This window comes from Pezoporus wallicus, unplaced genomic scaffold (genome assembly GCF_028554395.1).
Source record: "Pezoporus wallicus isolate ANWC-B61680 ecotype Strahan unplaced genomic scaffold, APGP_CSIRO_Pwel_v1 contig_3847, whole genome shotgun sequence".
Classification (NCBI taxonomy): domain Eukaryota; kingdom Metazoa; phylum Chordata; class Aves; order Psittaciformes; family Psittacidae; genus Pezoporus; species Pezoporus wallicus.
The window spans coordinates 1081444-1109150 of record NW_026639842.1 but is presented as its reverse complement, the minus strand read 5'-3'; the positions used below and the strand labels follow the sequence as shown (position 1 = coordinate 1109150).

Below are 27707 nucleotides of genomic sequence, written 5' to 3'. Positions count from 1 at the left end.
ATATTTTGGCACTTAACTGTTCCATTGAATTAAAGATTTACCCCCTGTTGTGCTGAGGCAGATTAATGGTAAAGTCTGAGGTTTTATTATAGTTCCAGAAATTTCAGGAGGGCAATAAATGTTGACAAATGGAAACTGCAATTTGCAATTGAATTTTGGCAGGGTACTAACCCGCCACTGCCGTGATTTCAGGTGTCCTTCTCAGGTGATGTGAGCTGCTTTCCCACTTAGCCGCAGGAGGCAGGTACGTACTGCTGAGTCTTGTAAGTATATGCGTTTAGTTTCTGGATTTCTATGGATGATACTTGGCATTGATGCTGAGGGACAGGTATGACAAATGGATATTTGGTAGAGCCTGAAATAATTTGGTTGCCATGCCCATAATTCAAACTATGTGATAACAGTCTGCATGCTGAGGGAACCTGAATGGGACTAAGCAAAAGCCTTCAGAGTCATCTGGACCAGAGCTTGTGAGAAGGACAGCACGTGCCAGGGGAGAGTGTCTGGATCTATGCCTGACTCAGGCTTCACAGGACTTGGGCCAAAACTAAATCTTGAGTTCTCTTGGAGACTGACTACATACACAAAAAAGGGAGTTTTGGAGAACATGTAAAGGACCTCTCACCACCTGCAGAGTCCAAAGATGCCCAGCTGGCATACAGGGCACTAACAGCATGACTGCACATGGTAAGCAGATAAGCAATCAGTCCTGGAGTGACAGAGATATCTCACAAAGAAGTTTAACTCATGTACAGCAAATGAATCATTGCGCAGGGCGTGCAGATTTCTCCAGAAAGGAAAAGATCTCACCCATAAATCTTGATAGGCTTCTGGTGCTGAGAATAGGTCCAGCCTTCACAACTTCCACATCAGAGTACTGGGAGTTGGTGAGAATGATACCATAGCTCAGCACTTTGTTTTAGCTCAAGCTCTGGTGTTGGTACCTCAGTCAGATACCTGTAAGTCTTTTATTAATACTGAAATGCCAGTATTTTGTTCCTGTGGTGCCTGCATCACCTGTTGGGACTGTGCTGTCTGCCCAGAATGAGAGACAGAGGTTAACTCAAACTTCTTGTTCTTGTCTTCCAAAGGCTTTAACCTCACCCTTTCAGAGACATGGTGCAGCAACCTGAGCCTCACATGGGAAGCTTTCTATCATGGCTCCAGGTTGCTACAGGGCACTCATGAACTGATGTGTAATTCTCATTGGGTGGTGTTGACTGCTCCTGAGTACAAACACATCACCTGGCAGCACCAGGACTAGGAATCATACACTTGGTGGAATTTGGAATGCTCAACACAAAGTCCTTTTATAAGCCCCTGCTCACACTTAAGCAGCACTCATATGATGCCACAGCAACTCCGTTTGCCCCAGTGACTCCTCCATGTATGGGCTGATCTGCAGAGTCAGTGGAGTTAGCCTGTCAACACATCCCAGAAATTGCCTATCAAGGTAACTCAGGGCTCTCAGCTGCCCTTGAACATTCCAGTCTTGAGACAGGTTTAACAGACCTATTGTAATGTGGCAGAGAGGCAAACTGACTCTTCCACAAACTGCCACTTGCTAAAGACTCCGTGGGAAATGGGTACATGGCAGGCTGTAGGCAGACACACCTTTACATTCCTGCTACCCCTGTTATGCACTTTGTAATGCACATGAGAGAGTTATATTCACATACTTCACCTTCTATGCTGGAAATATCCTTTCCTGATCTGGCATTTAGGCTTCTTTATGCAGTCTTGCCTTTAATTTGCTATAAATGGGCTGGAAATTGGGTGAAATGCTCATGCCTGCCAGATAACTTCAAGTTAGCCTAAAAAACCTAACAATAATCAATGAGTCCTAGCACACTAAAGTTTTCAAAAATGCAGTTCTCATGTTAACGCTGCAATTCCTTGCTCACTTCCAGTACAGGCCCACCTGTCCGGTTAATAAGAAACCCTGTGGTCTCTTGCTGCAGAAGCTACCCTGTAGCACCACTGGGGACTTCAGCTTGTGGCTGTGGAATGGAGGCAACAGGAGTGGGACAGGCGAAAGCCACTTCACTGCACCTTAACTGGAAAGCCTTCCCAGGACCATTTTACAGTGTTCAAGTGTTTATGATATTTATTATGTGGCCACTGTGGACCAGAAAACTCAGTTCCTCTGGTCCAGTCCGAGTCTTACTGACTTGCACTATTACAATCTCAGTTTCTGAGAATATATGGTGGGTTTTTTTAATTATTAATGCACTTAATGTTAATTTGACAAGGACTATTCTATCTTTCAGTAGTAAAAGGAGAACTGCAATAGTGGTTGGCTTAGCTGGTTTAAAATGGAAGGAAAATACTTATTCTATTGCATCAACTCAATAACCATCAATTCAGTAAATCCTCACTAATGAACTGTAGAGTGCTCTATTCTCCTCCACTGTGAGCAGCATTAAGATAGGGACATCTTAATTTTAGGAAGCATTTTTGAACAATGGGATTTAGTACTCTTTTTTTTTTATATACTGGAGGACATTTTTAACATTATTTTCTTTTAAAGAATGTAATACATTTTAAGATACAATGCAACGCAAGTCAGAATACTGCGATCACCCTCTCAGAACGGACAAATGACATTAATAAAGAGAAAAACACAAAAATAATGTATCATTTTATTGAGTCATGAATAGGAACCTGTTAAAATTAGGAAGTTTGGGGTTTGTGAACTCACATGGGGCTGATGACTGCTGTCACACTCAGGATGTGCTGTTCAATGACAAAGCTTCCAAGGAAACCCTGCTGGAGCATGCAGCCAGTTTAGAGGGAACATGGTAAATCCCATTTTTTTTAAATGTATTGCTCTGCTTTGCAAGGTTTCTTTTCTTTATTATTTTATACCCTTTAGGCCATAAAATAATAAATCAAAAAAAAAATAAAAAAACTTTGCAAAACTACGCAATATATTCCAAACTTACCAAAGGGCTGGCTCCATGCTCCAGCAGCTTTCCTAAGTAGCTCTGACCTCACAGAATGGGGCATTCTGGGGCACCTCAGTGAAGCAGGCCAGCACAACATCTAAGCACCTACAACGGGGATAAAAGGTTAGTTTTTCTTTCATTCCTTAGTCAGTGCCTCCTTTGGTCTAGTTAATAAAGGGATTAAAATGTACCTGTCATTTTAACTGCACGCAGTACAGGAGGTTGCTGTCTCTTCCTGGTGAGCTCCTAAACCGAAAAGTTCCTTTTTAACTCTCAAAACTTCCTAGCTGATCAAAAATTGGAAGACCTAACTTAATTTCCATATATCATTAGAAGAATTAATTTAGTTAATGTGAGTGGTGACAGACAATCATAACTTTACAGTAGAATCTTCTGAGGTAGAAATACGGCTTGTAAAATGTTGGGGAGGATTTGAGTATGCTAAACTACAAAGAGTAAAATGCAAAGTTGCAAAGTTATGAAGATTCTAATAGCCTCCAGGATGTATTTTTTGCCATTAGATGAAATAATACTCATTTCTAAAATAGTAATGAAATGGAAATTAAGTTTGTAAGTGGAATTAATGAAGCTCTATCTGCCATCAGCTTTCTCTAAATGACAGTTGCAATTCAAGAAGCCTGCAATTCTTCTTGTTTTATATGAACAGGAAATCAGTGGCAAAGAGATTGACACGATGGTTTCTAAGATTAGAGTGTTGCTGGCCTGACCTCAGTTCCTCCAACTACCTCGTTTCCTTTCTCTTCTTTGAAAATGGTATAAAGTTTTCTATTCCTTCTGTAAGCTACAGAGGAGCACAGACCTTGATTGCTTTCTCCCAAAGGCTTGTTGCCTGAATTCAGTTGCCAGTCATAAACAAGCTTCTCCTCCTAAAAGGCTGAATACTATCAATATTGGGAAGGACCTAAGGGCAGCAAATACTTATTTGCTGCAAATATGTTTCTGGAAGAAACAAATATTTCTATATTCAGGAGAGTCATGGGCACCACAAGTTACTTGGGTTTTGGACAGGTTAACATTTATCTGCATTTTATGGTTCAATCATGATGTTGCACAGAAGTTATTCTCAGATGCTCCATGCCCCAACATTATCCCATACAATAATAAACTCCTTAGCTGAGCTCTCCTATGGTGCTCTATCATCCTTCCCTGGTCTCACTGAATGCACCATGGCAGATTTGGCTTAGCCCCCAGCAAAGTGCGGGCCTAACAGTTGACATCAGGGCATGCTGGAACACACAAGTCTATATAGGAAATCACAGAATCATAGAATGGTTTGGCTTGTAAGGCACCTTAAGGATCACTCAGTTCCAACCCCCCTGCCATTGGCAGGGACACCTTCCACTACACCAGGTTGCTCAAAGCCCCATCCAACCTGAGCTTGAACACTGCCAGGGATGGGGCAGCCACAAATAATATTTAAAAATTTAACTTAAAATGAGTAATTTAATTAAAAATTAAAAATTTCTGAAAGGTTTTCTGAGTTTGGGTTGTTTTGTTTTTTTTTTTTATAAGCTTCTATATATTTACTGGATTATCTTCATTTTAGTAACTAAAAATAGCAGTACCACTAACCCCAAAGAACTTTCGAAGGAAGGAGACAAGATGTTGGGCTACTGTTTCTTCATAAAAATGTGCTCCATTAACACTCCCATAGCTCTTTCCCTTTGCCTCCGCATCAACCTAGCTAACTTGGAAAGAAAAAAAGAGAGAGAAAAGAATCGATGGAACTGCTTTCAGTGCTGAACTGTAACTTCCCTAGAGTATAGAGATTGACAGAACTGTTAAATTTCTAAACTTTTGAACAAAAAAGCTGATTCACATTGCACTGTTTATTTTCTGATAGCTTTGCTACTGCCACAAAAGCACCCTTCTGCAAGAAAACACACTTTCATGTCTCTGCAAAATTCATATCCATAAGTCACACAAATGAGGAACTCCCAGATATCTATTTGTACTTTCAGATTGAGAATGAAAAAGAGGACATCAGGAAACCACTTCCTTAAGGTAATATTGGAAAAGCTCTGCCTTCATCGAATAAAACTAGAGCGACTCTGCGGAGAGAGCAGTAAACCTGCAGGAGGTCAATGAGCAGCTGTGTTGATGTTCTGCACTCCTAAGTCTAACCAGCTACAGCCATGCCCTGCTCAGACAAAGTGTATTCTCCAGTACAGCACTCTCTGTATAGCTTCCAGCAATTCCAATTGCCTTTGTCAGTCCGAGAAGTAACGTCTGTTCTTCCTATCCTTTTATCACTCACATCATCCAGTTTGTTGTGTTGTAGTACAATGGAAACAGTATTTCAAAAGGCTGAGGAGAAACCTCACCTGCAGAGGCACCAGAGGACAAACCCGAGTCCACAGTAGGGGTCCAAGCAAATAGCGACTTCTCTGGAGGGATAAAGCTCGCACTGCAGCTTAATAGAACGACAAAAGGCACTAGTGGCTGCATGAGACATCTGAAAGACAACAGCAAAGTAATTAAAATGATCAACTATGTCATTTGGAAGGCTCATTCCCAAACTGCGCCAAGTGCTTAAGTCTGCTACAGGATAAAGAAAACAAATAAATATTGACTTTGTGCTCAGAGTAAACACACATGTAATTTATATCTAAGAAAAAATAATTTTCCTTTAAGAGGGCATCCAAATAACTGTGAAAGGGTAAGGGAGACAGAATGAATAGTATGTTTGAAATGATTTAGGGGGAAAGCTGTGAGTGGTTTGAAAATATGCTCCAAGCTGTACACAAAGCTAATGGTAACACGATAAGCTTCCTCAAAGAACAAAGGAATGAATGACTGCAGGATCTGAACGAAATATTTTGTAGATAATAAGTAACATGCTTCTAAGTACATATTTCTTAATGCAATAAATAAAAAATGTCGATGCACTTTTTAAACTGAAGAGGATTTTGCATGCAAAACAGTACTAAGGACCTAATAATTCAGTGAGAAAGATCCCCAATAAACTCAGTAAAGTTTCTGTAAAATGTCTTCAGGTTCTCCAGTTCCTAACTGAGAAACAGGCTTTTAAAATCATGGCAAGAAAACTCTCAGAGATAAAACAAGCAGAAAGCTGAAACAAACAAACAAACAAACAATTAAAAAGAGGTTCTTCTGATCCTTCCCACAGTGTTAGCATGTTTCCTACACTCACACATCCTGGCTTAGAAGTTCTAACTGCAGTGGGAACAGAACTGCATCTTTTAATCTTTGTCCTCTCTGTTAGTAACAAGAAAGATAACAGTGTTAGAAATACAGCCTGGATAGGATTTAACTCATCTAACCCTTGAACTCTGCAACATACTGAGCTAGTTGCCTTATGTACTGTTAAGAGTCAATGGAGGGGAATAGGCACTTGGAAGGTAAAATTTATTTGATCTTAAGGTAAACAGGGGAATAAAGCTTCAGAAGTGACTTTTTCTCCATTGCCAGTGACAGCTGTAACAGAGGCTGGACATGTTCCAAGTGATGCAAAAGGACCAGCTCAAAACAGGAATCCACACAGTGATCACAGGCCGTTTGCAGAGATTAATTCTACTGTAGCTGGATCAAGACCACTTTTCCACACAGGATTATACTGAACTCCAGAGGTCCAGAAATGGTGTTATTCTGTAAATTTTTACACCATACTGAGTGCGAGCTATTGAAAAGGCTGAGAGTGAATGTCAGTGGAATCTACTGCTTCCAAAGTGATTACAAAATATTTATCAACTTTTCAGAAGCCACATGAGTTGTTCAGACATTTTCTTTTTTTTTTTATTTTTTATTTAACACCACTGCATTATGGATATAAGCCTCGTGGCCTCTTACAATCCTTTTGCAATTAATTGAACACTAATGATTATCTAGCAGATGGTAACTGTTTACATAAACCTGCTGAATCAGCGATCTGGAATCACTGTGACCCAGATTTCAGACACTAATTGAGAATTCCTCAATGGGTTTATCTGGATTTCCCTTTGGCCACATTAAGAAAAGGTTCATTGACTGGTCCTGCCTTTGACCATCTTTGAAGCTCTTCAAATACTGACTCTTCATTGTCAGTAGTCACTTCTGCAAGCCTGATAAGGTGGAATTCATGCCAGATTTAATCTGGATGACTGCATCTGAAACAATCATTTAAGGTTCTCTTTAGAAGAAATGAAGACTTACGTGACATTCATCCCATTCAAAACTAGATGTGTCAGATAAGTCAGACCCTAAAAGTCCTTGCTTCTCTCTGTTGATTACTGAGGAGCCCAGTGTGTAATCCACATCTGTAGGCACTGTAGCTATTTAAAGTTAGAAGAAATGAATCTTCCAGGAGTGTCCGATACATGACCATCAGCCAGCTCGCCATTCAACCATCAGTCAGTCTCAGGCTGGCCAGTTCACTGCTCTCTGCTTCTAATTCTCCACACAAAAACTAGGAAAATAACTTTTTCTTTGTTTATAAAGAATGTTCACAGCTTCTAAAAATAGATGTGATGCCAAAAAGTATGAGGAATTCAATATAGGCTATAAGTGTGATATGTCAGCAGAGACTGCTGAAGTAATCATAATCCTTGGATATGCAACAGTTAGGAATAAGGAAGAATAATAAGAAGGTAAGAATAACAGTGTGATTTTACATTTGCCTGTGTGTTGGTGAAACCAACACTATAACAGTATTTAAGTTAACAGCTAGGAAACCAGCTTTGATGAACTGTGGGTAAAGGGTTGGAGAAAATGGCAGAATAGAAATTTAAAAAAGCTCACGATGCCTCAGCTTATCAAACAAATACATCGATGATTTTTTTGCTGCTTACTCTAGTATTATACCAGGTGAATATACCAGAAACAGCAGTTCCCTTAATTGCACGGAGAATATTGAATGGCAATTGCCAGTTGCAACAAGGAGGAAACAATGAATGGGTATTAGCATGAGTAAAAAAAGGATGAGTAAGTCTCATTTCCTTCATAAAATGGAAATAATAGATGTGCCAGTTAAAGAATGCTTCAGGCAGACAAGTAGTGGGCTATCTGCAGGGATACTGGAATGAAATTTTTAGTCTGAGGAGAAGAGGAGCTAAACTCACCACACACAGTACCCTAGCGAGTATGGAACTAATTTAATATTAACGGAATAGAATAATGACTGCAAGGAAGGAAGCAATTCCATTTCTATTACCAAAAATCAAGAGGAGTTACAAATCAAGAGCAATGTACCACCTGCCAGCCAGGTGTGACTGACAGCAGCAATGCAAGCTTCTACAAGAAGTCCCTACCTTTACCCCTGCTAGCATGCCAGTTGTGGAGACACTGAAGTCAAGGTAAGCAAGCATTTCAGGGTTAGACGGTTTGTAGATCTGTGCAGGCCGCTTCTTTGGCAAATCATCTAGTGAAAACAGAGAAACAAAATGTGCATGTCTTACTCCCATGACAGATAGACCTCTGAGGGCTTGACAAATGCAATGATAAGAAAAGACACAGAGGTCTTCTAGCCTTAGTACTCACCTGTATCTAGTACCGGAGGCCATGTTCTGACATCCACTGCTGCTGCCGCCTCTCGCGACCGTAACAATTTACATATTAATTGCGTAGTCATTAAGCAGGCAGAGCGGCTCACCTAGGAATTTAAGAAATAAATAAGAATACAATGGGATACTGATGAATTCTTCCACAAAAATGAGCAAGACCATGATTTATTTTCTGCCAGAACAGGACACAGGTATATTAGTCTTATGTTTTCCAATCAGGAGGTAGAGAGATGCACAAAAAATGCAGCTTGCAAAGCAGATGAGGACATGTGAGTTTTACAAATTAGATGAAAATTGCACTTTGAGAAGTGTTGTAATGAAACTAAAGGCACCTTAATAGTGAGATGTGACTTTTCCAAAACATTTTATCAGTTATCAACCCAGAATGCCAGTGCAGAATACTGTGACCAGAACACTTCCTATTTGATGGCAATATATCTTGGTTTATAAACAGTCTTTTCACATAACTCAAAACCTAGCCTGACATTTATATGAATAATTTTACTATCTTCAGTCAATTTTATGTTAGCCACGTATTTCCAATTCCTGTGCTAGTGATAAACCACTGGGAACTCTTCTGATTATTGGCAAAAGTAGCTCTAGACCACAAATTATGCAAGTGGCACTAAGGAATGAAATGGGGAGTTTACTTCAAATACCATCTGCACTGAATTCTAGACGTCGTGCTGACTCTATTCTCCTTTTAGATTTGCTGCTTTTAAAATTAGTAAGTAGAAACTACTACACTATTTCTTACTGATTATAAAAAATAATATATTTAAGGATATATTCAGACAAACATAAATATGAACACTGCTGCTCACTGAAGATAGTACAGAGGAAAAACTGAAAAGGCAGCATCATTCTTCTTTTACAAAACTTTGAGGAACTAAGCTAAGAGGTTTTTCATTTTCTTTAAGGAATCACACAGTATCACACAGTATCACAGTATGTTAGAGATTGGAAGGGACCTCGAAAGATCATCTAGTCCAATCCCCCTGCCGGAGCAGGAACACCTAGATAATGTTACACAGGAATGCGTCCAGGCGGGTTTTGAATGTCTCCAGGGAAGGAGACTCCACAACCTCCCTGGGCAGCAGAATTCCTCATGTTCAACCTAAGGAAATCACTAACAATATGTACATTGTATTTTACCCTGGAGCAGAAGAGATACACTTCCATCAACAGTAATCTCACAGAAGTCAACTTTATAGAGCACATGAGGAAACAGAAGCATACAAGCACTGACCCCAGCTCTACTTACTTCCTCTAACTCCATGATTTCCCTGTATGAACAATCTAAGTATTTCAAGCTAGAAGTAAAGACAAATGAAGCCACTGCAGCATTCCTCACTCCAATCATGTCACTGTCATGTCAAGGCAAGGTAATTCTTACATAGCTTCTTTAGTGAAGGCATAAATTAAAAGGAACGTCATGAGTTGGTAGTTACTAGCTCTCTCAGGAATTACGCTATCTGGGAGATCAGGAGGTTCATTAAAATACAGAATGTCCATGTCTGGAGGACAGCAAGTCAGAGGTAAACACAAGGGGATGGTGGGAAGGAGAAAGAAGACGTCTGAGCTACAAATTAGCAACTGCTTGAGATGGGGTTCTCAAGAAAATCTTGTGTAAAACAGAGCTGAGAGGCTTTTAAGTCAAACTGGCATTATTATGGCTAATAAATTTCAACATTTTATTCAAAGGTAATTATTGAAGGGACAATAAGTCAGCTTAGACCTGTCCTTAGTTTTTCATCATGAAACCTAACAGATCTAATTTGGCTATTAAACATCAAAAGAAAAACAAGATATCATATTTTACATGACTTCTATGATTTTAACAACTGCCGTTTGAAAACTGTGAGTGCCAAACTATTATATAATGAGAACCCTGAAGACAATTTCTGTTACCTTTACTAATATTTGGCTTGTGATGCCATAAGGAAAGCCATAAATTATAACTTTCTCTAGTACTTATTACTTGAAAGTATCAACATTAATTAGAAATGTTAAAAAGACATTTGTTTCAACTTGTTTTTTCAGAGACTCAGAATTCCATTCAACACATTAGAAACTGCCAGATGTGAAAGACTATCTCTTTGCAACCATTTTATTTCCCTCAGTAACAACCACAATGAAGTTATTTATGTACAACAAAGACTAAACACCATTAGATAAATCCAAACTATCAAAAGAAAGCGCTGAATGAAGAAGTCTGAGGAACACTTCTCTGGATGAAACAAAATACTGACCAACTTCTTCACAACAGAACTTTGAAATTGCTCTAAACTGCAAAACAATTCGATGTACAGAGCTAAGGCCAAATCGCCATCGGGTAATTTGGGTTATTTTCTCAACAGTCAGTGTAGCTTTGCCACGTGAGGAATCCTACCACTCCTGGCTTATAGCTAAATACAAGAAAGCACTTCTTCAAATATACTTCCTGAAAGAAGTAGCATAACTGTGGCAGCAGAAGTCAGAAGGTGGTGTGTGTCAAGCAGCGTTGATGCTGCAACACACTGAAGCCCAGAATCTTTGGAAGGAATAGAACTCTTCAACCTATACCACCACTCACTTAAGTTTCCGTTCCTAAAGTCTCTGCAAAACCATTTCCCATCCACAGTTTAATCTCCTTGTGCACTTTTGCTCACCTCCACAATCATCTTCACTGTAGGTAATGTAGTAGCTATGTTCTGGGGATGTGGAGGTCGAACTGTTATTGGCACACAGCCTGCATACAGGCATCCATAAAATGCTGCAATCAGGTCTATTCCTGCATGAAGAACAAAACAAAAATCCTCCCCTGAAAATCAAATCAGTTAATCACAGACATGTATGTCAGCATAAATATAACTTGGAACTCAACTCAGAAGGTTAAATGAGCGACTAAGCCCTTTAACAGACTTCTTTTTCAGCCCCTTGTCAGTATTTGTTCAGCTTCACTGCCTCCTTTCAATCGTACTGTTCTGAGCATGAAAAGCCAAAGGTGACACCCAAAGCTATAGCTGGACACCATCATTTAGCTGAATTCCACTTATATGATCAGGAAGTAACCTGTTAAGAAGACTGATTTTTACAGATTAATTATCTTCCTAAATTTACATTTATAGACAAATAAGAGTCTACAGGAAGGATGCCCCAGCAAAAGCATGAGGTAGGATGATGCCTGCTCTTATCAGCTGCAGAAAGAACATCTGGAGGTTTCATTGAATACTTTCTCATGTCATTTTTAATCTCAGATATGCAGATTTGACTTACCCACCTGAAATTTTACAGTAAAAAAGAAACTCATAATTTTGAAATCCTGCTTCAAAATAAAACTAGGTGTTGTTCTATATAGATATTGACTGCAGGCAATGGACTGCGTACAGCACACTTCAAGCTATCTAAAGAGGCCAAACAAATACCAGCACAAAGAACCCTTGAATACTGTTGTTTGATAGATCCCTGGTATTGTACACAGGCTGTGGTAAGATGACAACAGGGGCTGGTTTACCCTTTCAGTGGAAGAGGATGTGCAGTACTGGTAAATTCTTGTTCCTTCAATAAAATGCTTTATTCATAGGAAATAACATACAGAAAATAAAACCTTCAGTTTAAAATATTAGTCTTCTTTTGTGGAAAAGGTTTTCCTATATTAACTATGGAGAAATTACTCCTATAAAGAGTTTACCAGTGTCTCGCAGCCCCTACCAACTATGTATTACAATACAGACCTTAAATCAGACTGTTTATTTCACCAACACACATGAAATGCTAAAGATAAAAGAGCAGCACTAGATCAGAAATAATTTCAAGCAAATGTCAAACACGGTACTAGTTAACACAAGCTTAAAAGCCCTTATGTCAGAAGATGAAATCCAAGCCCAGAGAGCTGTCTAGATTAGAGATCTACAGATAAAATAGTGATTATAATTTGATATTTCTTAATAATCTGTTATTTATCCATCATACGTCTCTCTTAAAAACCCACTGATTATCTCCCAGGTGCTGCTGCTTTACTCTCATGAAGCAGCACTTCCAAGGGGGAATTCAACAGGTGAATCTAGAACACTCAGTAAATGGAATATTTTAGTAGAGCTGGATGCTTATAAAATAGTATATATCCAACAAACTAAAAGAAAAGCAGTAATTAAATTTGACTGCTTTTAAGAGACAGGTTTTAAAAACACAGGTTAATCTTAATCTGAACCCAAAGAAATAATATCTATGCACATATGCAAAGTGGAATTCTTTTAAATATGTTTGATAAAGTTCAAAGAAATACACATAAGGCAAATATTTTATGTTCTGCCAATTGACACGGTTTACAGGTTGATAATGCCATCAATACAGCACTGTTCCAAAGGATCTTGATAAACTTCTGGGACTACCAAGGTACCAAACATGACAGCTCTTTACCTGGTGGGTAAACCAAAGCCACATGGTCTCCATCTTGTAAATGCCCCCTTTCCATCAACATGACAGCTATCTTTTCAGCTCGTTTATGCAGCTGGACACAAGTTAGTGAGTTGGCTATTGTCCCCTGCACAGGAAGAAAGATAAATGTCACAGAAGATAATGCAATGTGCCGAAACTCTGTTTCCCTCTTCACTTTGAGAAGTTACTGGATGAGGTGCAGCCACAATATGTTACAAAATAAAATTAAATACAGAAACCTTCAGCCTTATGCCAAACTGTAGTTTGAGGAAAAAAAGATGCTTGTAAAGCAGAGGAATGGTCTCTATTCCTTTCTCTGCACCTTCTATCCCCAACAGTGTTTTCACTCCAACCAAGGGAGTACAGTAGTATATTAATATCCTGCCCATGTAACCTGTACCTCCCTTGCTACATCAGCAGCATTTTCCCTGCTACAGCCAGGAAAGTGCCTTTATGGTCTCTGCAGCAATCTGGAAAATATGTGGAGAGCAATCCTGAAAATTGCACTCCGTTGTCTGTATGCTGGCGTGAAGCCAAATGGCACAGCAGAAATACTTCAACAGACAAGAGACAAAAGACAGGAGAAAACAATACTTTGTGGCAGGGAAAAGAATTTGTCTGGAACAAAAGCTAAGCACATGCATATAAATAAAATAGAGAAGAAAGGCATTTGTTGAATTTGAGTAACTCTGGTCAGCATGAAGAAAAAAGGGGAAGTGACAATATGCTACAGAGTTTGGCTTTTTGAAGCATTTCCAACAGTGCTAACCCGAAATTATCAAACAGATAGAGTGCTTTAAATTGCATAAGGGTTACAGTTCTTGCATTTTCTAAATACATATATGTGTGTATATATATGTTTACATCTGTATCACAGAATTCATTACCACAGCTGACACCTCAGAAGAGAAGTCTAAAAATGAACATGCAGTACAGACTGACTGTGCCTAGAGCTGGGCTGGCCAGGTTTGTGCTGAGATAAAGGCAGAGCAGGGCAGTACGGAAAGGGCTGCACCTCTGCTTGTGCAAGTGTTCTGTGGAAAAAGGGGATTTCAGTCTCTGGCACTAAGAGAGTGCTTAGCAAGCACTAAGTGCATTTAAAAATAAGGAGATTGAAAAAATGGACATGGACAGCAGGATTGAGTGCACCCTCAGCAAGTTTGCGGATGACACCAAGCTGTGTGGTTCAGTTGATACGCTGGAGGGAAGGAATGCCATCCAGAGGGACCTTGACACGCTTGTGAGGTGGGCTGATGCCAACCTCATGAAGTTTAACCATGACAAATGCAAGGTCCTACACCTGGGTCGGAGCAATCCCAGGCACAGCTCCAGGTTGGGCAGAGAAGAGATTCAGAGCAGCCCTGTGGAGAAGGACCTGGGGGTGTTGGTCGATGAGAAAATGAACATGAGCTGGCTTCAGTGTGCGCTCGCAGCCCAGAAAGCCAACCGTATCCTGGGCTGCATCAAAAGGAGCGTGACCAGCAGGTCGAAGGAGGTGATCCTGCCCCTCTACTCTGCTCTTGTGAGACCTCACATGGAGTATTGTGTGCAGTTCTGGTGTCCTCAACATAAAAACGACATGGAAGTGTTGGAACAAGTCCAGAGGAGGGCCACAAGGATGATCATGGAACTGGAGCACCTCCTGTATGAAGATAGGCTGAGGAAGTCAGGGCTGTTCAGCCTGGAGAAGAGAAGGCTGCATGGAGACCTCATAGCAGCCTTTCAGTATCTTAAGGGGGGCTATAAGGATGCTGGGGAGGGCCTCTTCCTTAGGGACTGTAGTGACAGGACAAGGGGCAATGGGTTAAAACTTAAACAGAGAAAGTTTAGATTGGATATAAGGAAGAAATTCTTTCCTGTTAGGGTGGTGAGGCACTGGAATGGGTTGCCCAGGGAGGTTGTGAATAATCCATCCCTGGCAGTGTTCAAGGCCAGGTTGGACGAGGGCTTGGGTGATATGGTTTAGCCTAAGGTGTCCCTGCCCATGCAGGGGGGTTGGAACTTGATGATCTTAAGGTCCTTTCCAACCTTAACCATTCTATGATTCTAAAAAAGACAAAACTATGTATACACTCAAAACATTTCTTTTCTGAAATAAATGCAATGCAATGCAATCAAAAACATCAAGAGAGAAAGCAAGAAGGTCTACTGTTTTAAAGAAATATTCTTCATAATCTATTTTAATAAGGCAAGGAATAATAAGCATTTTCCCTAATTACTGTTTTCTATCCACCATCACCATTCCACAATAAATACCACAGCATTTATTGTGGAATTATAATATATATATATTATAATTATATATATAATATCATCATATAATATATATAATATGTATTGTATATAATTATATAATTATAATATATATTATGATATATTATAAATACCACAGCTTCAGAGAGAAGACAGCAATTTGATAAAGGTATAGCACTAGAAGCAGTAGCATGTCAGCAGGCACTACTTGGCATTTACAGAATTTATTGTAAACTGTCAACAAAGAGGACAACCGATTTGAAAAGAAAAAGAATGAAGTCAGGGCTTGGCATTCCTCTTCAACATCTTCAGCAACCACAATTACTGAAATGCATTTCAGGCAATTTTAATCAGTCTTCTAAACAATGTGGAGAACATTTGACTATGAAAGCACCTCTAAGGACATATGCAACTATATGGAATCTAGTCTAGAGACAGTTTCCATCTGTCCAGCCCTAAATATGGCCAAAATGATCCGAGGTCTAGGTGTCCTTGTCACTGTAGACTTGCCAGTATGAATGTGCTTAAGATCCTCTTTCTTTCAAGAAATTGCCTGTTTGCATAGTCACGGGAAGAAGGACCCCTCATATCCCCACATACATCACTAACACAGGCCCTACTGACACAGAAAAGGAATTGCTGCAAATTACGTAAATCTGTGCACAACTTGTTTACATTTAAGACTTCTGGCACTTGCTGCATGTGAACCAGCTGCAGTGTTTATATGAAAGACACTGTTTATATGAAGTGCAGGGAAGAAGAATCCTGCTGTTGGACAACAATTGTTGGCAAGCACCAGGCAGCAGCTCCCTTTGGGTCTTTTATGTGAGCTGTCCTGCAGTGTAAAGGTGTTGCAATCCTTCATGACACACACTAAAAGTAATGTGCTGCACTAATTTTGAAATATTCCAAACTCTCAAAAAGCTTGGATTACAGGAAAACACTAATCTCAGTGGATTTCTATTAGTCATCCACTGCAAGATGCTTGGATGTTTTAGAACAAAGTGTACAAGGAAGACAAAAACGGAAAACTTACAAACCAGAAGTAAAATTCTAGATGGGTAACAAAACTTGCCTAGGCAAACCTGTCACTCCTTTCCATAAAACATTAAATCTCTCCATAACGTATTACATCTTTCAAACAAATTTCATATAACATACTCCACATTGAGAGTAGGGGAGAAACTGAATCACAGATTCACAGAATGGTTTGGGTTGGAAGGCACCTTAAAGACCATCCAGTTCCAAAGCCCTGCCACAAGCAAAGACTCCTTCCAGTAGACAGGCTGCTCCAAACCCTGCCCAACCTGGCCTTGAATACTTCCAGGGATGGGGCCTACACAGCTCCTCTGGGCAACCCATTCCAGTGCCTCACCACCCTCACAGTAAAGAACTTCTTCCTTACACCTAATCTAAATCTGCTCTCTATCAGCTGAATTTCAAAATTCAATTATTTTTCACTTCTGTGGAATGATAAGGTCATTTAGTGACTTACTGGTAGCCCTTAACTGAACTTTGGCACCAGCACTGTAATACAGGCTGAGGGAGCATATAAGCATAATATATAAGCATATCCTTATACAGTAAGCGGTTATTTCACAGAGGTTCACAAAATACTGGAGGTTTAAGAACCCATCCAAGTTGTGTAGGGACCACATGGGCTGAGATAACACCAGCTACTCCAGGCTGCCCAGCAAAATAGCACTTCCAGGCTCCTCCTCTCCTGGAGACCCTCACATACTACATATGTGTTCCAGTTTTGACAGATGTGTCTGGATGTACCATAGCAGGATGGCTTGAAATCAGACTTTCATCCTCTCCAGTGGTCTTGGGAATTATTGGCTTGTCATCTACAATCATCTAGGAAGTCTGTAATCACCCACTCTTAGTAAACCCAAGTTCTGTACCATATGACGTACATTAATTCATTTTTTATAAACAATGAAATCCTGTGCCACGCTAGCACCTAATGTAGGATACGCAGAGAGATCAGTAATCCGCTACAGACCTCATTGGAGTCTGGACATACCTCATTTTCTCTTCACCCCCTTTCCCCATTCTTACACCTCCAACAAATGGTCCAGTTTCAAAACAACTGTAATTGTTTTATTTAGGGAAAATACTCTGGTTTTGCCAAGCCTGTGCTTTTCTAATTGGAAATCAGGATGGTGAGCAGTATTAAATACTACTCTTCGGTATAGGAACAATGACTATTGAAATAGATTTGCAGTGTCAGCTCACCCACAACACATACGTAGTGGAAAAAGAAATGAGAAATGTGTAAGGAGCGTTGTCTCATATAAAAGCAATCTCTATTTTGACAACTGGCAATGATTATTCTCTTTCCCTTTCTGCTTCAGTAAACATTAAATATAACGGCTAAGTATTAATGGGAAAAGAAACAGAAAGGTCACGTTCAGCCATAGCAGAAACAGGTGCAGCTGAAATACCGCTGTGCCATTTCCCATACCGCAGCCTGTCAGGGCAACATCTGAGCTTCTTACCCTGCAGTTGAGTAGAGTGTAAAGCACATGGTCAGGAGTGGTCTGAGCTCTCCACTGCAACACTTCGGAGAGGAAGAGGAACTAAAATAAAGCAGAGTGATAGTCATGACACTAAATAACTTTTTGCCTTTAATAAACAGATGACTCTTTTTGCTAGCTTAGCTGTGTCTTATTCATTTATATGCTACATTTTACATCAATACCCAGAAGCACTAAACATGAATTAATTCTCTTGTCATCACATATTTATAGTGAGGTGCTTTTGCGTGGTAGCAGCAGCCTCTCTGGAAGTGAAGACACTGCTGAGGTTATGATATATTACTACATATACTTTCAAAGCAATAAGAAGTTCTTACTGATCTCTCTGAATTTAAGCACCATTTTAATTCTTTAGCTTCCTCTCTTTTTCTTACTATAAACATACAAATATTTATACTGCTCAGAACTTACTAATTTAATTATTCACATAAGCTCCTGAAAGAGATGAATTTCAACTTGATTTTACAGGATCAAAATAACAACAAATAAGGCCAGGAGCATATATGCAAACAAAGTTCCCTGGACTCCACATGAACTTGGTAAAAATACATAATAAGGTGCTGATTTCTGGTTGAAGCTCCATTAACACTTTTTACCATGTTCTGTTGTCCCACGTAAACTGACTAAAAAAGAATCCACTGAAATGAAACACAGTGGCTTCCCTCATGTCTATTTTATATTCAGCTGTAAATGAGGGTTCTGAAATATTTTAGTATGAATTTTAAAAAGGCATCAACAAATTCTGCAATAATAATAATGACGATAATAATAATTACAATCTATGTGCTGCTAAGTGTCCTAACTTAGTGCTAACTAGCTAAATAAAAGCTGTATCAGAAAAGTTCAGCTTACCTTTCTGGCTTGGTCATTATCTTCTATTTGCCCCAAATCTCTACCACTAGCCTGTGCAATTCTTTTTCCAGAGACCAAGTTCCCCACCATCACAGAGGCAGGGCCAATTTCTAGAATAGAGAAGAAATATGCAGTAAAAATACCTTGTTTCTGGATTAATTATTATTTATTTTGCATTACATTATATTTTCCTTATTGCTATCCACCACACCAAACCTTATGCACATCTCTGTTGATACAGATTTTGGTTGATGGACCACAAGTAGCTGGAAGATATGTAGGACTGGATTTACCCTGTCTAAACATATCTAACTGAGAAATCCATTTAGCCTGGTCTCTCTACAGCTAGAGACACATCTTGTCTGCTTTGGTATGAGGAATCTTTGGAAAATACAGCTCCCAATTTAGGCATGTCCATTCAAGTGCCTAAAACCAGATGAGATGTATCCAGGCTTCAGGGACAATGTTCCTATTTCTCTCTTTTGTTCCCTGGGCTAAGTAGCATCTGTATTAGCAATTCTGTAATGCTATAGACATGGAGTGACAAGGATTAGGAAGACAGATGGTGCATATGATAACATATATGCAAGCCCTTTAGCACAAGGTAAAGGCTGAAAAAAAACAGCTTTACAGGGAGGGAAGATGCCATGGCTGATATTTCTTCATGAGGTGATTTCACTGATGTTCTTTTGTTACCATCAGGGAAAAATACCTGTCTTACAGATATCATTTATGCATTTGCTTTCTTCTTCTCTGGCATGTATTACTGATCAACTGCAACTGATACCAGGCTTCTAGTCTGTGATGTTCAAGCTTTGCCTCAGTGATGGTATGTGGTATATGTGTCAAAATACGAGATGTGTAAGTAACCCAGATAAACAACACCTACAGGCTACTCTGCTTTAAAAATATGAAAACAACATTCTCTCAGTATGTCACAATTACACAAAATGGGAGAATGTGATGCTATCAGGTTAGTTTCTGCGTTCCAGGCATTGCCTTCCTTACAGTGATATACAGTGTATACATAATATAAGTATCTCCAATGCACTGATCCTAATTCAGTGATTGCTTTGTAAAGCAGCAATAAGGAAATATTGAATTGAGCACTGCAGTTAAAGGCTTCATTGCTTTTATTAAGTTAGTGGAAGTCACTGGTAACCTCTAACATTCCCAGTAAACACAAACTGAAATTATAGTCTTTATTTCTGAAACATTTGTCCAAAGGTTTTAAATAAAGAAAAAAGCTGACATTTTTGGCAAACTTGCATGAATTCATGATGGACAGACCCCATATTCAAGATCAGAAGGTAAAACCACTTCATATTCCAAGCTGGTTTTCAAAGTGGAAAGTAACATTTAGTCTAACATAGCTGAATTCAGGTCTTAAGCTTGAGGCTACAGATCCAGAAATCCTGGAAATTAATCTGAGTACTAAAATCTGCAATTGGATTAAAAGTAAAAATTTTACTAAATTTTGCATGTTTATGGGGCATGGGTAATCAGCGACTGGACTACAGCAGGCTACAAGGGTTTTCTCAGCCTCGAGTCAGTGCCTTGCTGTACCATTTCATCCAGTATTTTTCATAAAGTGTGACAGAACTTCTGAGGATCTGTCTTAAAACTAGGGTTTTACCTCAAATATACTTGCTGTGAGAATAAAACAGAACATCCCTACTCAGGTAAAAACCTTTATCCTCATTCTTGGGCTTAACTTATTTATGACCACTTATTAAGTACTTGCTCTTCCATCACTGATCTAGTGTCAACAGTCCTCTTTATTTCTACTTCACAAACTCAGCCTTCAACTAAGCCAGATTTTATCTTTCTCTATTTTGGTCTTATTCTATCCTCTTTAAACGTAACTAACAAGGAGTTTACAAGGAACTCCAGGTGTGGCCTCACAGTGCCTTATGCGTTCACTGAACTTAGGTTTTTGGAGCATTTTTTCTTTGCACGCTTTGTGAAGGTACTTCTAGTTTCTGTCAAAACCAACGATGTCCTTAATACACCCAGAATATTTAACAGAAGCAGCTGATCAAGCTGATCTTCACCTGCATTATCAATTCCATTATTTTTCTCCATACCATGAACACACAATACCAAATTATGGTCCCTTTGCCTTCACTCACCTGGTTGTTTTTGCCTTGGTTTAGGCAGATTTGTTACGCATGTGTGGGGACACATCAGCACATTACAAGGATGCAGCGATCCTTCCAAGAAGAGCTGCTTGGTTTCTGACAGGTGTATTCCTCCCAGCGGTGTCTTGGGAAGTGTGTTTGCTGGTACGAGTGCTAAGCAGTAGACTCCCACTTGATGAATACTGTCAATAGCCTAAAAAAAAGCAGGAAGTTGATTTTAATGAAAGGTTAATTTTTCATCATTCTAATAAGCACATGTTGTTCCGAATTACTGCATAAAACAACCCTAATAATTAACTGCCAATGGAAAGACACTTCAGCAATGCCAGTGATAAGGAGGTTCTTTTCAGTGAGAACAGGTGGATGGGAATGTAACACTGATGTTATTATACTCATTCCAAAAGATACGAAGGCAAACAAAAACCTCATGATAAATACACAGAAATCTATTAAGAAATGCTACCTAGGCATCTGTCTTAGGCATATCTTAGTAGCACGTACCCTGGAGATTTATTACTAAGATAGGCTGGCAACCCATGTAAAACTGATTTTAACCTGTGCAGTTCTCAGAACTAAATTCAAAGGATTCCTATCAATTTAACTTCCACTCTACCTTGCAGAGCAAAGAATTTCAAAGGTCGTACATATTCTCACCATATATCTATTGATATATGTAGCTTATGAAGTTTTAATTTTTTTTCTAAGGTAATAACTGTTTCACTGATTAGAGTGTAAAAAATTATCAGGCAGAAATGGGAAATGAAAACATGCAAGGAAAAAATATGAAACTATCAAAAAAAGCTGTTGAATGAAACCAGAAGATTAAGTATCTTTGAATGTTATAGTAACTATGTTCACTATCTGACAAGTGGAATAAATAGCATCAGTTCCAAGAAATCTATAACGTACAGTATCTACATAATATACTTAGGTAAACATGAATATCCATGCACGTAGATTTTAATTCCGTACACTTTTTAACTAGTTATTTTCCTTACACTGGTAGCAAAAGTTGCAGCAAGTAAGAAAAACAACTTCAGACATCCACACAGACTGACACAAATTACATCTAGCATTTCCAATGAGTAGCTAAGTGTTCAAAAACATAATTTACTTCACTTGCATTTTAATGTTTAACTGTGGGAAGAGTGAATGCTTATGTCTGTTGCCTTGAAGATACAATCTATATTCTGAGAATCAAATAATCATTTGTAGGTAGGTACTCAAGTGTAGACCAGTAAATTATCAATTTCTTCTACAGACACTACAAGTAATGCTTTGCTTTTGGCTTGTTTGCTTCATTTTTTATTGATTTGACTGCAAGATTTCGTATGAAAGAATAATAAAGCAGTATTCATTTTACAAACTTGGCAGTTTTAGTAGTGGTAGATCTCACAGTAGTATTGGAAGACCCTGTTGCTGGTCTACAGACATGTGACCTGAAAGATCAACAATAGCGAGGTATGTACGACAGCCAACACACGATGTCTCATGTTTCTGGCAGAAACCATCGTAACCTCCTAATCATAATGTTAGTTGTAGGTTCTCAAGATCCATGATAAATCATGGGATCTTCACCTGACATCAGCCTGAAGGAAAACTGTAACAGGGCAAGTATCCACTCTTACTCAAACGTAAACCACGGTGGCTCCTAGTGCTGAAGAATGGAAAGCAATACCCAGCTGGGGTGGGATGGAGGGGGTATTATATATAATGATGCCCCAGTGACTTCCAAACTATCTCCTTTGACAGCTACATCTGCAGCACGGTGCCTGATAAAATGTCATGGGTCATCCAAAATTGTCACCTTTCATACTTTTGAGCTTGGCACGTTTCTGAAGCAGGATATGAATTTGTTTTACAAGGACAAGCACTGATGAACTAAGCCTTAAAATTTTGAGAGAGACGAGCAATGGGTCAATTTTAATACTGCTGGCATTTATGCCTCTTGATGAGATGGCTTGGTTTATGAAATTACTCTGTCCAGCCAGAAGTAAATGAAGTATCTGAATTTTTATCCTTGTTTCATTGAGAAAAAGGAGTACAGATATCAGAGCTTGTAGAGTTCAGACTGTTATGTTATTCAAGCTGAGAAAACATCTCATTCTGATAAAATTATCCAGGCATACATTCTACAGTTCTGCAACAGATCTCCTAGCGTTCCTTAGTTCTGTCAAGTCCTGCCTGCGTGCTGGCAGTGGTAAAACTAAAATCCAGTAAAACTAAAATCCAGTAAAACTAAAATCCAGTAAAACCACAACCCTATCTGAAGGGTCAAATCAGTTTGCGGCAGCCTAAGAGATCTGAATGAGTATCTAGGATCCATCTGACTGAACTGTTGGGCTACCTAGGATCTTCACCCACACTGCCACTAAAATACCTTCCTCCTCCACTACTCTCCAGAAAATCCATACCCAGCCTGATCACCCCTCCCAGTCATGCCTCTGCTAAAACCCAGAGATGCAGTCCAACGTAGTCCTGTATGTATAGCAGCTCTACCTGGGCAGAAGAAAGGGTCAGGGAGAGTCAGAATACGTGCAACCCACTGGAAAGTTCTGCAAACCAATGAGCTCAACTATTGGGAAGAGATTCAGATGCACAGTAAGGCATAGCAGAAGCAGGCAGTGTAGGGCAGGGCTGGCACAAGGCAGCACACGCAGGGTGTCAGGCAAGTCTCATAAATATCACCAGAAATGAGTAGTAATTTGGTAGAGTTTGTTATTACAGGTGTCATTGAGAAACATGACACAAGTATGACATCATTATGTTGCTCACCACTAGCAGACGATTCAGATACAGCTGGTTATCACTTCCTGACATCTGTCATTAAAACTCTGTTTGGGAAGGAGGCACTAAGAATCTCACATGTTCCTGGCTTCTGCCCTCCATCTATGCTCTCAACTGAAATGGAACCAGAAACTTCTTGTTCACAAAGTGAGACATGGCAAGAGTTGCAGACTTCACACATAGGCGATGAAAGCAGCCACGCATATGTATACTTTGATATACAGCCTATCATTCTCAGATGCTGCTCTGACTTGATTGCACTCAGAATAATTGGACTGACTTTGGGCAGGAGCAACTTGACACAGGACTTCCACAGTGTTCAGTACTGAATTCTACTTACTACAACGGTGTAAGACATGATTTCTGTAAAAGCCACAGAAGTGCTCAGCTGACAAAACACGCTCCTTTCTTTTAGGAGCTTGCTATCTGATAAAAATTACCAAAGCATGGGCAACCCAAAAGCCTTTCCTTCTACAGTAGTTGCCCTAGGTGCTTCAAGGTGCTTTAAAGGCTTTCTGTGTGATGGACAAGCTAGAGGTTCTAACTTTTCTTGGCAATAACTGAGATCTACTGTGAATATGAGATGCCTCTAGCTGTATGAAATGTGGTTATCTTTTAAATCAAGAGAAAAGGCAAAACTGTCTTGAGACGATGAAAGCTTATTTGTTCATTTTCTTCAAGGATACAGGAGACAGATTTCCTTTCTTATTCAGTACAAAGCAATAATGAATAAAAACATCTTGCCTGAATTGTGTGGGATCTTTTTTTCTTTGGCTCTTTGGTAAAGCAAAAAAGATGTTTGCAATATATTTACCTGAGAAGAGTCCTTGAGGAAGAACAGAAAGGAAGGTAGGAAAGGGAAGTAACAGGTGAACAACTGTAGACAGAGCTGAGACTATTTCACAAGGTTGCAACAGACTTAATTTGACACCTGCACTAAACCCATTAAGTGAGAATTGGCTCAACCATGGAGATAGAGGACATGGAAGATGACAGCTATCTAAATTATTTTTTTTTTTTTTTTTTTTTTTTGCATGGGGACATTAGAGTTGAAAAAACTTTGAGTATGGTAATGATACTGCCTTAACATAGACTGCCACATTATGGAGAAGATCCGGATTTTTTAACATTTGGGAGCTTGTGTCTTACCAAACTGCGAAACACCACCACCAAGGTGGATTTCACCACAGCGCTAGGTGCCTTGCATGATCCACCAGACAGCTGGAATTGGATTACTTGCAACAGGTGTCCTATGCAGATAACCTAGATCTGAGCTAATCAATCACTTCATTTCAGTGGAAAGAAATCAGTATTTGTAGGCTGCGTTTCATTCAGTTTATTTTAGCTATGAACATGGTGCGCTAGAGACACATAATTCTCTCCCAGAATGATTTTAGTCATCCCCAGATGATTAAAAAAATGCATCTGGAGATCTAGCTCAGATACGCATACTTTTGATGCAGTCATTAATTCATTATCCTTTTTAAGTAACGAATGACTATAACCTTACAAACCATACACTACTCTCTTCTTGCTATTACTTCAACTCATCCTTGGTTTTTTATAGCAGTTTGATTAGGGAAAGGATCACTCTCAGAGTATGTGTGGCCCAGATAGGAACTGTCACTCAGAAGAAACTAATTTTGTGCTCATTAGGTGAAAATGTAACCGAAAGTGAATTTAGAATTACAAAGACAAATGTCAGTTACTTTGTCAGCCTAAAAGATCAAGAAAAAGAATATAAAGCAAGAAAAAATAGTTCCCAAACATACATAAAGATCGTTACCTGAAGAACTCTACTCATCCATTGAAAACTGTCTTCCTCTGTGGAATCTGGCCTTTGCTCAGCAACAATAACTATCCTTTCATCGTGCAGCACACTCACTGAAAACACTGCTATTCTATAGAAGAGATGGAGAGAAGAGCATTTAGTGCCAGGACAGACGAAAAAACCATTCTAAGTAAATCCTCCATAATCATTATTTTGTTATTTATTACTCAAATAACTGGTGCACCAAAGTATTTTATTTGTGGGGGTAAGGCAACAAGATGAGTTTTGGATAAATTTTGGAGGTGAAATAGAGGACTTTGTTCTAGAATCATGTAAGTACAGGCATAATGTCACAGCAGGGCTGGAGAAGTGAACTTTCTTGGGATAAGAAAACCACTAAGTTTGCGTCACACCCAGGCTGATGTTAAGCTGTTACCTAACAGCCAGCATAACCACCTTCTCTGGCCCCATCTTAGAAGAAAGTAATTGCAACATCATTTTGTGAGAGGTCTGCCATGTGACCAAGTATGAGTGCATGTTCCTGCGTTAGGCTCTTCAGAACTGAGTCTCTGGCTCAGTTTCAGACAATCAGGAAGGTCACACAAGGAACTGCTGTCACGTTCAAGAACTCTAGCGTTAAACATATTGGAAATGCTCAACTCAGAAAGGGTCCTGTTGAGGCATCACCTTGAGAATTAACCAGTTGTTTAACTGGAAATTTTAATACTCATAGTTTCAGACCTTGGTATCTAAAGTGTGCCTCAACACTCTCTAAGGCTTCTCTCTGCTTTCTAGCAATCTAAACAGCAATGGAGGGAAATCACAGTGCAGATTAGGCACTGTTTTCTAAAATCGTTTTGGGTCAGTTACAGCTGGTCTAAGAAAAAGGAGGATTTCTACATAATAAAAGAAAATAAAGGATCAAACCTTCCCCTGTAGACAAATTTCATTGGCTCAACAGCCAGCGCTGTTGCTACAATGTCATCAGCGTTATGTCTTCTTCCACTGACAACCATCAAACCATCCATTTTGCCGATAACAAAGACAAGTCCACCTGGTCCTATAAACCCTAGTAGTCCAGTCCTTATAAAAGGATATTCAGTGATAGGGCCACCAGAACTGGTCATAGGAAACACCTGTAAGACAGAGAAACACAGGTCTTCAATTCTCAGCACAGAGATCATGCCGTGAAATATGCTCTCTCAGATGGCTTTACTGGAATGAAGTAAATAGGTCACTGGTGATGCTCTTTACTCTTCACTGACCATAAAGGGAGTGTCAGGAAACTTCTGGACTAGTGTGTGTAATTTTTAGTACCTAACTTCAGGTTGCCCAGAGAGGTGGTGGATATGCCATCCCTGGAGACATTCAAGGCCAGGCTGGACATGGTTCTGGGCAACCTGACCTAGTTAAGATGTCCCTGCTCATTGCAGGGAGATTGGACTAGATGACCTTTGAAGATCCCTTCCAACCCAAACTATGGTATGATTCTATGATTCTAGGTTCAATCCCACTGTGTATTATACATATTTTCCCTCTGGCTCTGCAAATCATTTATGACCTTAAAAAAAAATACCATAAACAGTATTGAATAAAACAAAATGCTGTTCAGAGTGCAGCTAACCTGAGGTGTTATGTATAGGTTACTGAGAGATTAAATGGCAAATATTACAGTTGAGGTTCTTTTCAGTACCACATGCTCATTTCCAGCAAAATATAGAGAAACATGCAGGACAGAAGTGAAGCTATTTTAAGGTACTGCACATTAATGATTCTTGCAGCTGACCATGTTTTTATCTAAGGTCAATTAAGTCCTCACAATACCAGTGATAATGTCTTCCCTAGCATGTCTAACAGTGAAAATACAGCCCTATAGGGAGCCTTTCTAAATGTTTGAACACCAGACGCATATGTGACTTTCACAGGAGAGATTTCTACTGTTTTTCCTATCCTAACTAATACAGTGTTACCCTTCTGGCATGAGAGCTACTCTGAGCTGCATTCTGACAAAACCACGCTTTTGCTTCTTTAAACTGCTAGTCTAAAGGCAAGTTATTTAAGACAATGGCAAGTGGAAGACCATGGCTATACAGTGTCTTTCAAGGCTTATCTAAAAAGAAGGGTCAAATTCTGCTGCCAGATGCCCATGGGTGACTCTTTAGAACAGATTTAATACTTACACATTGTCATCCATAATTGATTTCAGGAACGCAAAACTTTGACTCTCTAATACCTGCAACACGAATTACACAGTAAAAAGGAAAAGAGGCCCACTTGGAGAGGGCTCCTAAGAACATGCTTAACTTTAAAAGTGAATGGTCTGACTGACCTAATGGCAATTTATTTGCTTACCATTAGGAATAAGTCTAAATCAGTCTTATATATGCTGTTAAACTGCAGACCCAGTTCTGAATTATGAATGATCATACAGTTACAGCAAGTACTAGAAAATGAATGTAAGTACCTTCCTACCC

General features: G+C 39.4%; 1 protein-coding gene across 4 annotated transcripts in view; it reads right to left on the bottom strand.

Annotated features, from left to right (window-relative positions):
* DIP2C (disco interacting protein 2 homolog C) overlaps nucleotides 1–27707 on the bottom strand; it is a 320043-nt gene that overhangs the window by 43338 nt on the left and 248998 nt on the right. For all 4 annotated transcript variants that reach the window (XM_057416491.1, XM_057416492.1, XM_057416493.1 and 1 more), the window contains 10 exons: nucleotides 26161–26369; nucleotides 25249–25363; nucleotides 20667–20868; nucleotides 18535–18644; nucleotides 17644–17724; nucleotides 12869–12992; nucleotides 11119–11240; nucleotides 8445–8556; nucleotides 8216–8325; nucleotides 5294–5424 (listed from right to left, as the gene is read on the bottom strand). In XM_057416491.1, coding sequence (XP_057272474.1) covers nucleotides 5294–5424; nucleotides 8216–8325; nucleotides 8445–8556; nucleotides 11119–11240; nucleotides 12869–12992; nucleotides 17644–17724; nucleotides 18535–18644; nucleotides 20667–20868; nucleotides 25249–25363; nucleotides 26161–26369 — 1316 coding nt within the window. The remainder of the gene's footprint in view (nucleotides 1–5293; nucleotides 5425–8215; nucleotides 8326–8444; nucleotides 8557–11118; nucleotides 11241–12868; nucleotides 12993–17643; nucleotides 17725–18534; nucleotides 18645–20666; nucleotides 20869–25248; nucleotides 25364–26160; nucleotides 26370–27707) is intronic.